Below are 13,660 nucleotides of genomic sequence, written 5' to 3' on the forward strand. Positions count from 1 at the left end.
TATATGTATGTGAATAAAAATAAAAAAATGTTTCCCCTCTTAGTCCCAAAATAGAAATTGTTTTTCTTTTTGTTTGCACAAGATCACTTGTTCATATATATATATGTATGTATATTTAAATTATATGTTTTTTTCAATATTTAATAATTTCGTGTGTTTATAAAAAGAAAAAGAAAAAAAATATTTGTTTTGCATTGTAAAATTTTCACATAAATATATTCACACAATTTATGTTTTTTTATTATATTCTTCTTTATGTATAAAAAATTGTGATATGTGTAAAAAATGAAAAAAGATATTTATTAAGATTATTTAGCTACATATCAAGATAAGAGAAATGCGTTATTAGCTCCAAAAAAATAGCTTTTTTTGTCCATAAGCTCACTTATTCATTTTTAAGGCACATGTCTAGATGTTGGTTCATAAGGTTTTCCAAAATTATCTGCATACATACTGGACAAGGATATCTACTCTCCATATAATTGTTTTCTACAACAAGCATATCATCATCATTCTGATCATTATCATCATCTATTATCATTGTATCGTCATTAAAAACACTTCCAATGCATTCTTCAAGATGTTCATTTAATGATATCTCAGGTAGAATCTGCATGTTGCAGACTAAACATTTGTGTTCGAGATCCGTTGCGTCGCTCTTACCAATGCTAGTACTTGCATAAGATTGTGTTTTTGGAGTTTCATTGTCTATGGAATCACTCTCGATGATTATAGAATCATCCAAATGAGAACTAGAGACACTACTTATACTGATTATACTGTCATCATATGATGCACGAGAAGTAGAGGGAATGGCAGCTTTACGAACTGAATTTGCTTCCAACAGGCATTCATCAAGATGTTGGTTAATATCTGCAGATGGCAGCCTTCTGTTACAGACAGGACAGTTGACATATTCAGCCATCTCGTCTGGATTATCTAATCTTAAACGCTTATTAGGAATGGTATTTGCATCGATATTTTGTTCTATTGCTGATGTGGAGAACGTTCGAATAGGCAACATTAATTCCTCGTTATTATTATTATTATTGATATTGTTATTAATTTCGTCAATCAACGTATTATCATTTATTAGGCATGTATCTACATGTCTATATATATTTTCTAAAGTCATAGGTACGTTACACGTAGGGCAAGGTACGGAATTATTTCTTGGTTGACTTGGATTTACGACTGAATTATTGGCAGATCTCTCTTGTCTTGCGGCCGATGATGATTCTGATGATGAACCTCTTCTAGTTGATTCACGCCGGTGATTTTCGTCGTCGTTTACATGCATAAATTTAGTCAACAGATTACTCTGACCACTGTTACTACCTCCCAAAACACCAGAACATGAAAATGTAGGATTCTTAGAAACGTTCTTTGCATTATCCTTTTCTACTTTCCCACTCGGGCCGCTAGTACCCCAGCCATGTACATTATTAATAGAGCCACCCAATTTTTTCATTCCTAATGACAAATCTTGAGTATTTTTCTCATTCATAGTACGAAATGAATTTGTACTACCATTATTATCTCTATTAGTACTAGGCATATCATTGTTTCTTTGAGTGAGTATTTTAGAGTCACTATGAATAAGAGAGACTTTCGAAGATGAAGGTTTAGCTGTTGCATCTATCGCCGGAGTATTCTTTGTGAACCAATCAGTGATACTCCTATTTGGTTTCTGATCTTTCGATTTTGATTTATCACTTTGTTTTGAATATGATTTAAAATTTTTCGGCTCTTTTATCTTTATAAACTCGCCATTGCAATTCCGTTGATGTTCGCCCCACCAGAAGTCTGATGGACCAGGGGCACGGTTCATACTACGTCGAACCGTACCAAAGAATGGTGGTCTGTGTTGGCAAGGTCCATTACATTTCCACCAATGCTGTCTGTACAATCTTACTTCGTCATGAAAATTGTGATAAATCTATAAATCGATATAATAAAAGACTATATTAATATATATGTAGAATAAAAGAATTTAGAATAAAATGTAACAAAATTATTATTACAAATATACAAATGAGATTATTTTTTGAGTCAAATCCGATTCATAATTCACATTTGAATAATTTATTTTCATATGATTTACTCAAAATTTTTAAGTAAATGACAATATCGAATTATTATTTATATAAATACTATAAATATATTTGTATGAAAACTTTACAATGCAAAACAAATTTTTTTTTGTTCTTTATAAACACGATATTATTGATGTAATTCGTCAACTCAATTTATTGAGATTTAAACTGATTTCAACCATAATGTGGATAGTTTTAAAAATTGAGTTTAATGCATGTTTTGTAATAATAGCCTGTTTCTTAATAATATATCATGAATATTAAGATGAATAAATTATTAACTCACTGTTATATTGGTTCCTGCTTCTTTATTTATCCTATACATATGTTTGCAGAAATTTGGTCCATGACCATCTCTATCACGATCATTATTTGTTAAGAACAAGTACGCATGAATCATCTCGTGCTGCAAAAAATTTAATACAATAAAATACCATTAATATATAAAGTTCCTGAATTTTTTCTATAATTGTGTGTATACTATATTAATATTTATAAATATTAAAAAATGTTTACCAATAAAGTTTCAACAAGATCTTTTCTTGGCCTGAGTTTAAGTAAAGGTGCACTGAGGGATATGATACATTCTTTATTGCGTGAGTGAAAAGTGCAAACTCCAGCACAACTATAAATATATATAATCAGATATATATAAATGTTGAGTCAAACAATAATATTTTATATTTAAGAAGTGAGAGATATTTACCTTTTCATTCTGTTACTCCACTTGATCTGAACAGGAGACAAAACATTCCAAAAGAAGCGTGCATTAAATTGTACAAACAATGTATGAATATTGGGAGTAGGATCAATAAATTCCAATGCCTTGTCGACCAATGTTTGTATATAAAAGGTATTCTCCTGAAAATAAATATTATTTTTCAATACAATGTATGCCCCCCCCAAAAAAAAAAAAAAAAAAAGATTCTAGAACATATATTTGCTTTGTATAGAATATATTTATTAGACACTCTTAACCTTAAAATTCTTTAGGATAAATGTATAGTATACCACTCTTTTACATAATTTGTAATATTATAAATTTTTATATTTATATTTTGTATAAATTTGTTACATATATCTATATGCCTTATATCGTTACATGCTCATGTCATTATATTTCAACAGTGTAATGGATTTTGTAACTAAAAAAAAATTCTGTTTAATGGCAAAATAACGATTTTAATTATCATTATCTTTTGCATGCTATTACTTATTGTGCATGCTATAAAAGATATGTAGGTATACATGAAATCTCACTGAAATCAGTGAGGAAGTGGATATTCCACATAACTTAGCAATAACTTTCCCTTTTCAAATTTTTTACAATTTATTAAAAGAAATATCGAGTGTTTAAGAAGAACAAATTTTTGATACATTGATGCAATACATTTATGATCAAAATTGTTTAGTAATAAATACCTTTTCTAGATTAATTGCATTTTCTGTTACACCTAAACAATTGAGTTTTTCATGCATGTCATATGCCATGTGGAAATCTTGCGATGCCATTATTTTCTCTTATAGCCTTTGTTCACCTTATTTCACACGAGAAAAAATGATACTCTTTCTTTCTCTCTTTCTCTTTCTCTCTCTCTCTCTCTCTCTCTTTCTCTGTGATGTGCTTTATGCAACGTTATTTATTGGAATATCTTATGTATCAGGTGAAAATAAATAGAGAAATATTTTTACATATTCCACGAGACATTTCACACATTCGCACAATACAATTTATATCCATTTAAATCTAATGATAATTTTAAGAATCTTGAAACGCGACATGAAACGACAACACAATAACGACAATTGACGACAATCGAGTGAATAAAATAGCATAGAAGGAGAAGGACCAAGGACCGAGAGAAAAGAAGGAATGTGGAAGAAAGTTAGATGGCGAAACTAGTGTTCCGTTTTTCACGCATGCGTTGCAGTGAAGTAACAAGATGGAAAAAAAAAGGTATAATAGACGTTCCAACTTCTATTTTTGTCCAATTTCTAAAATTTGTTTAATTTGTTCACATTATTAGTAATAATCACATATTTTTTTACGTTTACATTTTTCTGTATTTAAAATGAGATGATATGTTATTGACGTTTTAGAAGAGGAGAGAGAGAGAGAGAGAATATAGACAAGCGTATAAAAAGAACAATTTGATAGAGAAAAAAGATGCTATACTTTTCATATAGACACACATGGCGATCAAATGTTGTGTTCCGATTCCCCACCCGGATGCACCCAATATTATAGTGATATGTCACGTATACTATAATATCGGGTGCACCCAGGTGGGGAATCGGAACACAGCCAAATATAATTGCCGATATGATTTGGAAATCTCTAAATTTATATATGTAGGAACAACGGTTCAATATTGGTCTAATTTACACAGTGATATACTTTAATATGTACTAAATACTATACCGACCAATCACAACCATTTCATTCTTTAGACTTAAGAGGATGCCGGACTTACTAGGCTTTTAAATACATTTTCAAACGTTCACTTATATTCTTTCATGCATTTCCGAGTGGAGAGGTATCCTATTTTGCACGTACACACCGCAAAACCCTTATATTAAGCAAATATATAATTATTATGGCCGGTAAAACAGGACGGTCCGGCATCCTCTTAAGAGGAATGGTTAGTGTCGGTCTACAATAGTGATTTAAGCTCTAAGCCTTAAGAAATTGACCAATCACGATCAAGTATGAGGAGAATACTCGACTGTGATTAGTCAATTTCTTAAGGCTTAGAGCTTAAATCACTATTGTAGACCGGCACTTATGATTGGCCGGTATAAAGCCCGTATCAGACTACGCATTGAAGATTGAGATTGAAGATTGAAATTTGACCAATCAGGATAGAAGGAAGTAAAATTTCCTTGTCCTGATTGGTCAAATTTCAATCTCAATGCATAGTCTGATACGGGCTTAAGGCCCTAGATTGGAATTTAACTAATCAGAACAAAAAGGACTAAAATTTCTTCATTCTGATTTGTCAAATTTCAATCTTGAATCTTGAATCTCAATCTTCAATGCGTAGTCTGATACGGGCATAATACGTATTAAAGTATATCGGTATAAACTGGGCCATTGATGAATATTGAAGCAATAAAGGTCTCATCTCACGAAGAGAAATATGTTCCATAAGAAATAGAAATTTACTTGTATATCTTTTTTTTTATAAGGTTATTTAACGTGCCGTCAACCGAGTAGCTATTTTTCAGTTTTTTTTTTACACTTCCACTTCTTTTTTCCTTTACTTGGATACCGATGATCTTATGTGTTATCGTATGATTTCTGTTTCCGATTATTATTCCGTATTTCGATTGCTGTTAGAATTATGAGATTTATTGCCATCTCAATTACTATGCAATAATACATTATTCCTCTTGCTTTCGTATATAAAAGGCAATTATGGTACGATATTTTCTTAAATTTTCGTACATTGGTACACAATACAGGTACAATATAAAGCATTTATATTTGATATAACCGTATGCAACAATCATTTCTCGTCTTTTGCGTCAAATCTGTATATATATTTATAGCAATTTTATCTTTTCTTTTATCACGAAAACATAACGTGACAATGTTTTCATAAAGGGGTTTGCAGAGACAAACTGGCGACAGTTTTATACGGGACACAGATTCTGTTCAAGGTGCTCTGGAAACTGCTTTATTAACCATCATACCAAGAAGCCTGGTTAGACCATCCATATGTCTTTCTAGCAGGTAATTTTTTTATATTTTTATTTATACAAGTTTCTATGGTAGTCTCTACAATCTGCAATATTTAATAAATACTACAGTATCATAATTATTGGCTAATAATTTGCATATTAAAGATTATAAATATATGCATAATTCTATTGTGCGTAAACTATTTTGCTGAAAGAACTATCTTTTCTTTGACAATGATGAATATGGTTGAATAATCGATTTAATTATTATTATTATTATTATTATTCTGTTTTGTATTTATATTTTTTATCAAACTTTCAAAATATATTTTCATAGAACAGATGCTGGAGTTCACGCTTTATGCAACACATGTCATGTGGAACTTGAAAATAAGTATGGTCGTTTATATAATACATCAGATATAAAAAAATATGTTAACCGTTATTTTGCCAAATGTGGTCATACCATCAGGTAATTAACAAATCTAAGATTCTTAAATTTTATTGCAATGTTTTAATACATATATAAAAATTCTTTTTATAGATTGCTGGATTGTATACCTGTCACATATGATTTTCACACAAGGCATTCTGTAAAATCTCGAACTTATATATATAGATTTATGATACCGAAAGAATCTGAGGAGCAACGGATATCCCTTGCAGAAGCGATACATACTCACCATCTTAGGTTTGTCATATGAGAAAAATAAAAATAAACATACTTTTTTTTAATAATGTATCTATTTCAGAGCATATGATTTCGATATAGATAGAGCGAAACGTGGTATAAAATTGTTTATGGGAACAAAGGACTTTACTACGTTTAGTGCAAAAAATGAGACAAAGCATAAAATCCAATATATACGTTCCTTACATTCTTTCACTTTGGAAGAGGCGCAGCCTTTAATGCCGTTTGATCCACTGTCCGAAAATTTTACATATTGGCACTTTATATGCAGTGGAAAATCTTTCTTGTACAATCAGGTAATATATTTTATTTATGAACATGGTATATTTTATTCATAAATACAATTATGAAATAAGGATTATAAATGTTACTCTATGCAGATAAGACGAATGGTCGGTGCTCTATTTGCATTAGGATTAGGGAAAATAACAGAGAAAGATATTACTGTGATGTTACAAGTTCCTTCTCATCATAACTGGAATCCTCGTGTTACACTTGCATCACCGAATGGCTTACATCTATTGAATGTAGAATACGATCCAGATGAATTAAGATATTGTACCATACTAGAAGAACAAAAAGAGAAACTGCAGTTGGAAGAACAAGAACAGGAATTACAGTTGGAAGAGCAAAAGCAGAAACTTCAATTGAAAGAATGAAAAAAGAAAAATAATTGTTTAAGTATTAGAACATCGCAATAGCTGCAAAATATTATTTTATGTGGTAAAAGATGTGGAAACAAGAATTTTCTCTCTTAACAAAATATATCGTATTTCATATGGTTTCTGATGCAAGTATATCTGAAAAGTAAAAATTATTATTAACAAATCTTCGCATGATGGATTTACGAGATCTTATCGCAAAAAAGAAATCATCATTAAAATCATGTAAAACGGTAATAACAGATCCGCTTGGCAACAAATACGAAGTTGAATGTGGCCAAGTAAAGAAATTGGAGAAAAGCCTACCATTTGTAGTGGACGAAAGACCTGATTTGCATGTCGCCAATATAATACCAGGTTTATATCTTAGCTCTCAAGATCCAGCGGTTTGCATCGATATATTAAAGAAATACGAAATCCGGCATATTTTAAGCATAGGCGTTAACATTTCCGAGAGATTCGACAATATTCGGTACCACATCTGTGACTTGTTAGACTTGCCGGAATCGAATATAATACTGTTGCTAAAAAGATGCGTCGATATCATACACGCGACTCGTAAAGAAAACATCCTTGTGCATTGCAACGCTGGCGTTTCTCGCTCCCCTGCTATTGTTATCGCTTATTTAATGATTCATAAAAAATTGTCATATGATGAAGCTTACAATAAAGTAAAAAAAGCGAGAAGTTGTATTAGGCCTAATGATGGATTTGTAGAACAATTACATAGTATCGAAAATACAACCTTTGTCGACGAGTTGTAATAGTGTGTTCTAATATATCTATACTAAAGACAACTTATACAAATATTTTAAAATTTTTACATAATATAAACATTTTTGATCACGTCATAATATATTTCATACAATATAGTGTATAATATATATATATGTGTGTGTGTGTGTGTGTGTTTGTGTGTGTGTATACACAACATACAAAATTGCAAATATATACATGTATATATATATATATATATATATATATGTTTATCGGGATGATTTCGCATTAATGTTATGTCTGAGCGTTATTTATTATCCGGGTTGGGACATGGGTCGCGCGAAATGTTTCGCTCGGTTACAATTTCCTGCGATGACCGTAACAGTTTTATCAGCACAGCGATGATGATGAAAGATGATGTCGACGCGATCGACGATACTCGAATGTGCATCGAGTATGACGGTCGCCGAGTACTATGGCGCTTATATCATTGCCACGTTAACGAACACGAATCAAGGCTAACGAGAATAATCATCTTGTTTCTATTGTACTTTTTAAGTTTGGGTGGGAGAAGAATGTAGCGTACATTGATGGGAGAACTTGAATTCAAGTATGTAGAAACTTAAGAAAAAAAGCAGCCAATATAAATACTGGGGAGGAAGTGTTTTGAGAATGTTAGTCGAGAACAAATGGATCTATGTAATTATATAAGATACATCTAATTTAATCCGAAATTTAGAGTGAGAGAAAGATATGTGATCTTATCTAATATAATTATATTTGGCTAGATTTGATTATATATAAAGATAGATCTAGCCAAATACGATTATAGAAAAATAAGATCATATCGTGTCACACACACACACACACACACACATATAAGTTTCGAGTATTATTATATATAATCATATAAAATTACATATATTTCCATTAGATTTTTTAAAAATTAATTATGTATATTTACATCTGACCATATTATACGATTTTTTCTCGGGTAGACATGGTTAATCATCAACAAAATATTATTGGAACAATTTTTGAGCTTCTGTCGAAGTAAAAGTAAACAATTAAAGAGAAGGAAAGACAGATGTGTATTAGAAAAGATAAAGAACTTTGGAGAGAGAATAGTTGATTCTAGAATACATTGTATAAAATAATTAAAATATAAAAGAAATAATTTAATACTGTAAAATATAATCTTTGAGTATTTGCAGATCAACAATTTTTTTTCTCTGAAACGATTTCAACTGCCGTCATAATAATGCTAACAAGAGAGATATGATATGAAAGGTCGGTATTTTCATAGATTGCATGATTCTCAGTTGCTCCCGGATGCTACAGCAGAGATAATTTTTTGATGAAAAAATGCATTTTACATAATCTGAAGATTCTTTAATAAACTAAAATTTATCATAATATATATACATATAAAAATAATTTTTCGTGTGTGATGGACGTAATTCTTTGCCTTTTTCTCTATAAAGATTATTTATTATAGCAATGTGATAATATGCAAATTAATATTTTAGGAATGTATTATATATTTTTAAGAACTTAAAAGAAGAACATATATAGCTAAATAAATAGAAAAAATCTATTTGTTTATATCTTTTCTCGGAAGATATGATTTTTCAGAATATGTTTCTAAAGTCATAAGTTAAAATTATCAAAATTAATGAAAATACAATGGTTTAAGCGAAGTAGATTCAGAAACGCAAACCATCGCTGACAATGAATATACTAGACCACAAATTATTATTATCAAATTTTTACTTACAAATTAAATATTGATAGAAATAATAATATCAATATGCCATATTTTTTTTACATATAGGATTTAAATTTTTAGCAGCTTTTTTATTATCTTTCTATTATGTAGTATTTTATTATTTTCTGACGTAATTAGGCTAATAATTGATATTTTAATATATGATAATTATATATATGAATGAAATATATATAATATATGTCTTTTTTAAATTTTTTCTCGATTAAATTCGAACATTTTTTCTTTCATAGTATAAACTAATTACTGTTTAATTCTTTTATTGTATTACATATACAATATATTAATATAATAATAACATCTTAATATACATATATTGAGTGTATATATGTAATATAATGTTGTAAATGTAAATTATAGATGATAAAACAGTAATTTGTTAAATTGAAACACTTTATCTTTGGTCGGTAATGTCAGCGTTCTTTAATTATCTTCATGTTTTATTGATTAATTCATCAATAGATAGAGAAGCACATTGAACAGATGTTTCATTTGGTAAACAACGATATGTACATATGAGAATATTGTGAATAAAGAAAGATTTAAATTAACGAAATTTTATATAATTTTACATAAAAGACTAATAAAGCAAATCTTACATTCGTATTCCTATTGTATAGCTATCTTTAGCATTTCAATATTTTATAATATATTATTTAAAAATAATGATCAAATTAGCAATTTATATATGTATATAAAATTCGATTTATTAATATTTAAAAAAATATAATTTTACAAAAAAGTTAAATATATATGTGTTATAAAAGCGTGACATCAGTTATATTTTAGTCAATCACAAGTGAAATAAAATATATATAATTGTATACACATATATCTGAATTTTTTTATATATATGTTTGCAATTTAAAGAGTTGTCTTCCTTGGAGCAAAGATCATAAAAAAAAACAGAAAGATATAATGCACATATAAGAAATGGATAAATGGATCAATGAATGTAGAATATATTGTTATAATAGAGAATCCATGTGTTATAACATTATTTACTTAAGTGTACAGAGAATATTGTTTCATATATATAATTACAATATATTTTATATCATAACTCATTAGAAAATTAGATTCATGCACAGCATCTATCAAATTCTTAGCCAAAATTAAGTATATTAAAATTTTTACTAATTCTGGCTTCTTTTCTTATATTTACCATGCATTGGAGATGACACATAGGTCGCTGTACCAAGTAGATTTATAAAAATTACTGTAAATCTAAAAAATATAAGTGAATTTCTGTATACATGATAATTCTATTATTTCATTAATAATAGTAGTGTATCATTGTACCCATGGTACCTATTACCTCTCTTTCTCTCTTCTATTACATATTATATAGAATAATTATTATCAGTATCCATATATACGTGTTTACATGTGATGTGTATATATATATACAGGCTGTCCCAGAATCACCGGATGATACTTTAGAGACAGATTAACCAATCTGGAATAATTTAATAAAAAATACCGAGTATTATATAAATTATTGTCGATACAATAAAAATATCATCAATAGTTTCAAAATTACAAACTATTGAAAATGAAGAGACTTTTTACAAGTAAAATTTCAGAGTTATAAAATGGCCTATGAAAAGATTTTAATTTAAGAAACTTCATTATAATATGTAATATTATAATTGCAAAGATTGCGATAAATAAGTTCTGAGATTTTTGCTAAGAAAGAATAGATTTCAAATTCCTGAATGTGAATCTATTCCGAGAGTATCTTCCAGTGATTTTCAGATATCCCAGATAAATGCAAAATATATATATATATATATTTTGCACTTACATATTTATATGTATAATCTAATATTCACATTCCTCCAACAATTGAAATGAGCTGTCTCGAAGAAAATAGACAAGGCACTTGAACTGAATATCCTTTTCTTAGCTAGTTGGCCTCATAAATAGTAGAATGCAAAGGACTTGCACATCAAACGGTAGAATGTAGGACAAGTAAATAAAGCCGGCTATCGAAAGGAATTCGTGTATCGTTCGCTATTCGTAATATTCAAAATTTGACCATTCTCTGCAACGGTGCCAATTTCGCTGTATAATGTGTCTCAATGAGTCTTGAGCGGCGCGCGCGGGATCAAGGCCTTCTAAATACCGTGTTCCTTATAACATATAACATTATGTGATTGCTTGTAAGGCAATTAAAAATAGCATAAGTTCCAGTTCGGATTGCGATGCTAAAAATACAAGAAAATGATCTCTCTACTTATATTGGGAAGTTGCAAAACGCATAATACAAATGGCATAAAATACATTTTTTCTGTTTCTACGGAACATCAGAAAATTCACTCACAGAAATTACATCGGTGTTCTAATCCCCGATTATATAAATCTATTATTTGGATATTATCTATCATTGATGAGAGAATGTACTTGATGCATCGATAGAATTCTCGTTTGTCACATTCAAAATCTCAGAGACGTGAACAGAGTTTGTAGTAATGTGATAAAAAATTGCGCGAGTTGCTATAAGCTATAAGGAATAAGCTTTTCCTTTGAAAGCCCCTAACACGTTTTTTCCCTTTTTGATTCGTAAAGATTTTACTATATAAATTTTAACAATTATGTGATGTAGTTTAGAAACCACTTGATTCAAGTGGCATAAAATAACGAGAAAATGCGCGATATATATGTACAAAAAAATATAAATAAATTAACAAATTATTATGCTAAGTCCAACGAAAAACGTTTACGACTTTCTGCAGTCTACACGCAATACAGAAATTATGTACCTGTGAAAGTAGTATAATATACACGAATATATAAATTGGCTAAATTCTGCAGAAAGAGATTGACACATACAAAACATTTGTCCTTTATCGTAGAATACAAACTATATGCAGAGTTTACGATCAATTTATGTCCTAAAATAGAGGACATTGTTGCGGAACATGGTTAGTTGTACTTTGCAATTTTTGTGGACTTGATCTCTTTTCTGCAGAATGCCGATCCAATCATTTCCCACGAAGCCACAGTCTTAAGTACAACATATCTGTACCTGGAAGGCATATCATTAGAAATACAGCCAGATTAAATCATACACACGATGTGTGCTGTATCGTCCGATTGGAACGAGCGATAAACTCAGGACAACATGCGTTACAGTTACAGATACATAGAACATCGGTATTATGAGTTGTAAATATAAACATCGTCGTCGAACGCGTTGTGTGTAGTAAACCAGTGTCAGAGTCCAATAGAATGGCCAGGTCGTATGCAGCAACGTCAGTAATGGAACAGGCAACCACCCAACACAAGTGCACATATGCGTGTTATAATGTGTGTCTGTGTTGTGTGTGTGTGTGTGTGTGTGTGTGTGGTTAAATTTCTATTTATTTTTTTAAATAATTTATAAATATACATTTATTTTTCAGTGGAACTAGAAGAATTTTCCAAGCTGTTGATAAGATTTTGACAAAGCAACATGTTTATTACAAACCAACATATTGTAATCAATTCTTTTTTCGATGCTAATGCATCGCTTGAAATAGATGAAGCATGTTTTAGTATCGTTAATGAATACAGTAGATCTGTAACATAGTATTTTTCCATCTGTCAGAATGCTATTTGGTATATATATTTGGCAAATAAAATTTAGTATTAAAACTGACATTATCGATAATTTTGTTGTGTTTAGCATCGAGACAAAGATTGGTTACAATATGTTGGTTTGCAATAGACATGTTGCCGCAGGCTTTGTCAAAATCTGATCAACAGCTTGAAAAATTTTTCTAGTTCCTTTTCTAGTTTCATTAAAAATAAATGTATTTATAAATTTATTATAAAAATTTATAAATTATTAAAAAAAATAGATAAATATAGTTATTCGTCATGCATCATATGTAACTATAGATAAGTATAAATAACATTGGTGAAATGCAGTCTGTGTAAAGTTAATGCATGTCTTATGAATAATTTATAAATACACATTTATTTTTCAGTGGAAGTAGAAAAATTTTTCAAGCTGTTGATAAGATTTTGACAAAGCATG

General features: G+C 29.6%; 3 protein-coding genes across 4 annotated transcripts; 2 read left to right on the forward strand and 1 right to left on the reverse strand.

Moving 5' to 3' along the window:
• Positions 1 to 244: 244 nt before the first annotated feature.
• On the reverse strand, positions 245 to 3,949 carry LOC115241956 (sprT-like domain-containing protein Spartan). Its single transcript, XM_029817945.1, has 5 exons — positions 3,519 to 3,949; positions 2,803 to 2,957; positions 2,613 to 2,721; positions 2,383 to 2,502; positions 245 to 1,939 (listed from the first exon to the last, which is right to left on the reverse strand). Exons 1-5 carry the CDS (start codon positions 3,606 to 3,608, stop codon positions 386 to 388), a joined length of 2,028 nt encoding a protein of 675 aa, XP_029673805.1. The 5' UTR covers positions 3,609 to 3,949; the 3' UTR covers positions 245 to 385.
• A 1,223-nt stretch (positions 3,950 to 5,172) lies between these two features.
• On the forward strand, positions 5,173 to 7,296 carry LOC115241957 (tRNA pseudouridine synthase-like 1). Of its 2 annotated transcripts, XM_029817946.1 has the most exons (7): positions 5,173 to 5,214; positions 5,437 to 5,561; positions 5,704 to 5,832; positions 6,118 to 6,252; positions 6,325 to 6,471; positions 6,533 to 6,767; positions 6,852 to 7,296. In XM_029817946.1, exons 2-7 carry the CDS (start codon positions 5,515 to 5,517, stop codon positions 7,128 to 7,130), a joined length of 972 nt encoding a protein of 323 aa, XP_029673806.1. In that variant the 5' UTR covers positions 5,173 to 5,214; positions 5,437 to 5,514; the 3' UTR covers positions 7,131 to 7,296. The 2 variants fall into 2 exon arrangements, with proteins under 2 accessions (XP_029673806.1, XP_029673807.1); XM_029817947.1 differs by lacking the exon at positions 5,437 to 5,561 and having other exon boundaries at positions 5,179 to 5,214; positions 5,714 to 5,832.
• Positions 7,236 to 7,930, forward strand: LOC115241958 (dual specificity protein phosphatase 19). The gene has a single exon (XM_029817948.1). The coding sequence runs from the start codon at positions 7,307 to 7,309 to the stop codon at positions 7,895 to 7,897; it is 591 nt and encodes a 196-aa protein (XP_029673808.1). The 5' UTR covers positions 7,236 to 7,306; the 3' UTR covers positions 7,898 to 7,930.
• Positions 7,931 to 13,660: the final 5,730 nt, after the last annotated feature.

The sequence above is a fragment of the Formica exsecta genome, unplaced genomic scaffold, assembly GCF_003651465.1.
Source record: "Formica exsecta isolate Colony F162 unplaced genomic scaffold, ASM365146v1 scaffold543, whole genome shotgun sequence".
Classification (NCBI taxonomy): Eukaryota; Metazoa; Arthropoda; class Insecta; order Hymenoptera; family Formicidae; genus Formica; species Formica exsecta.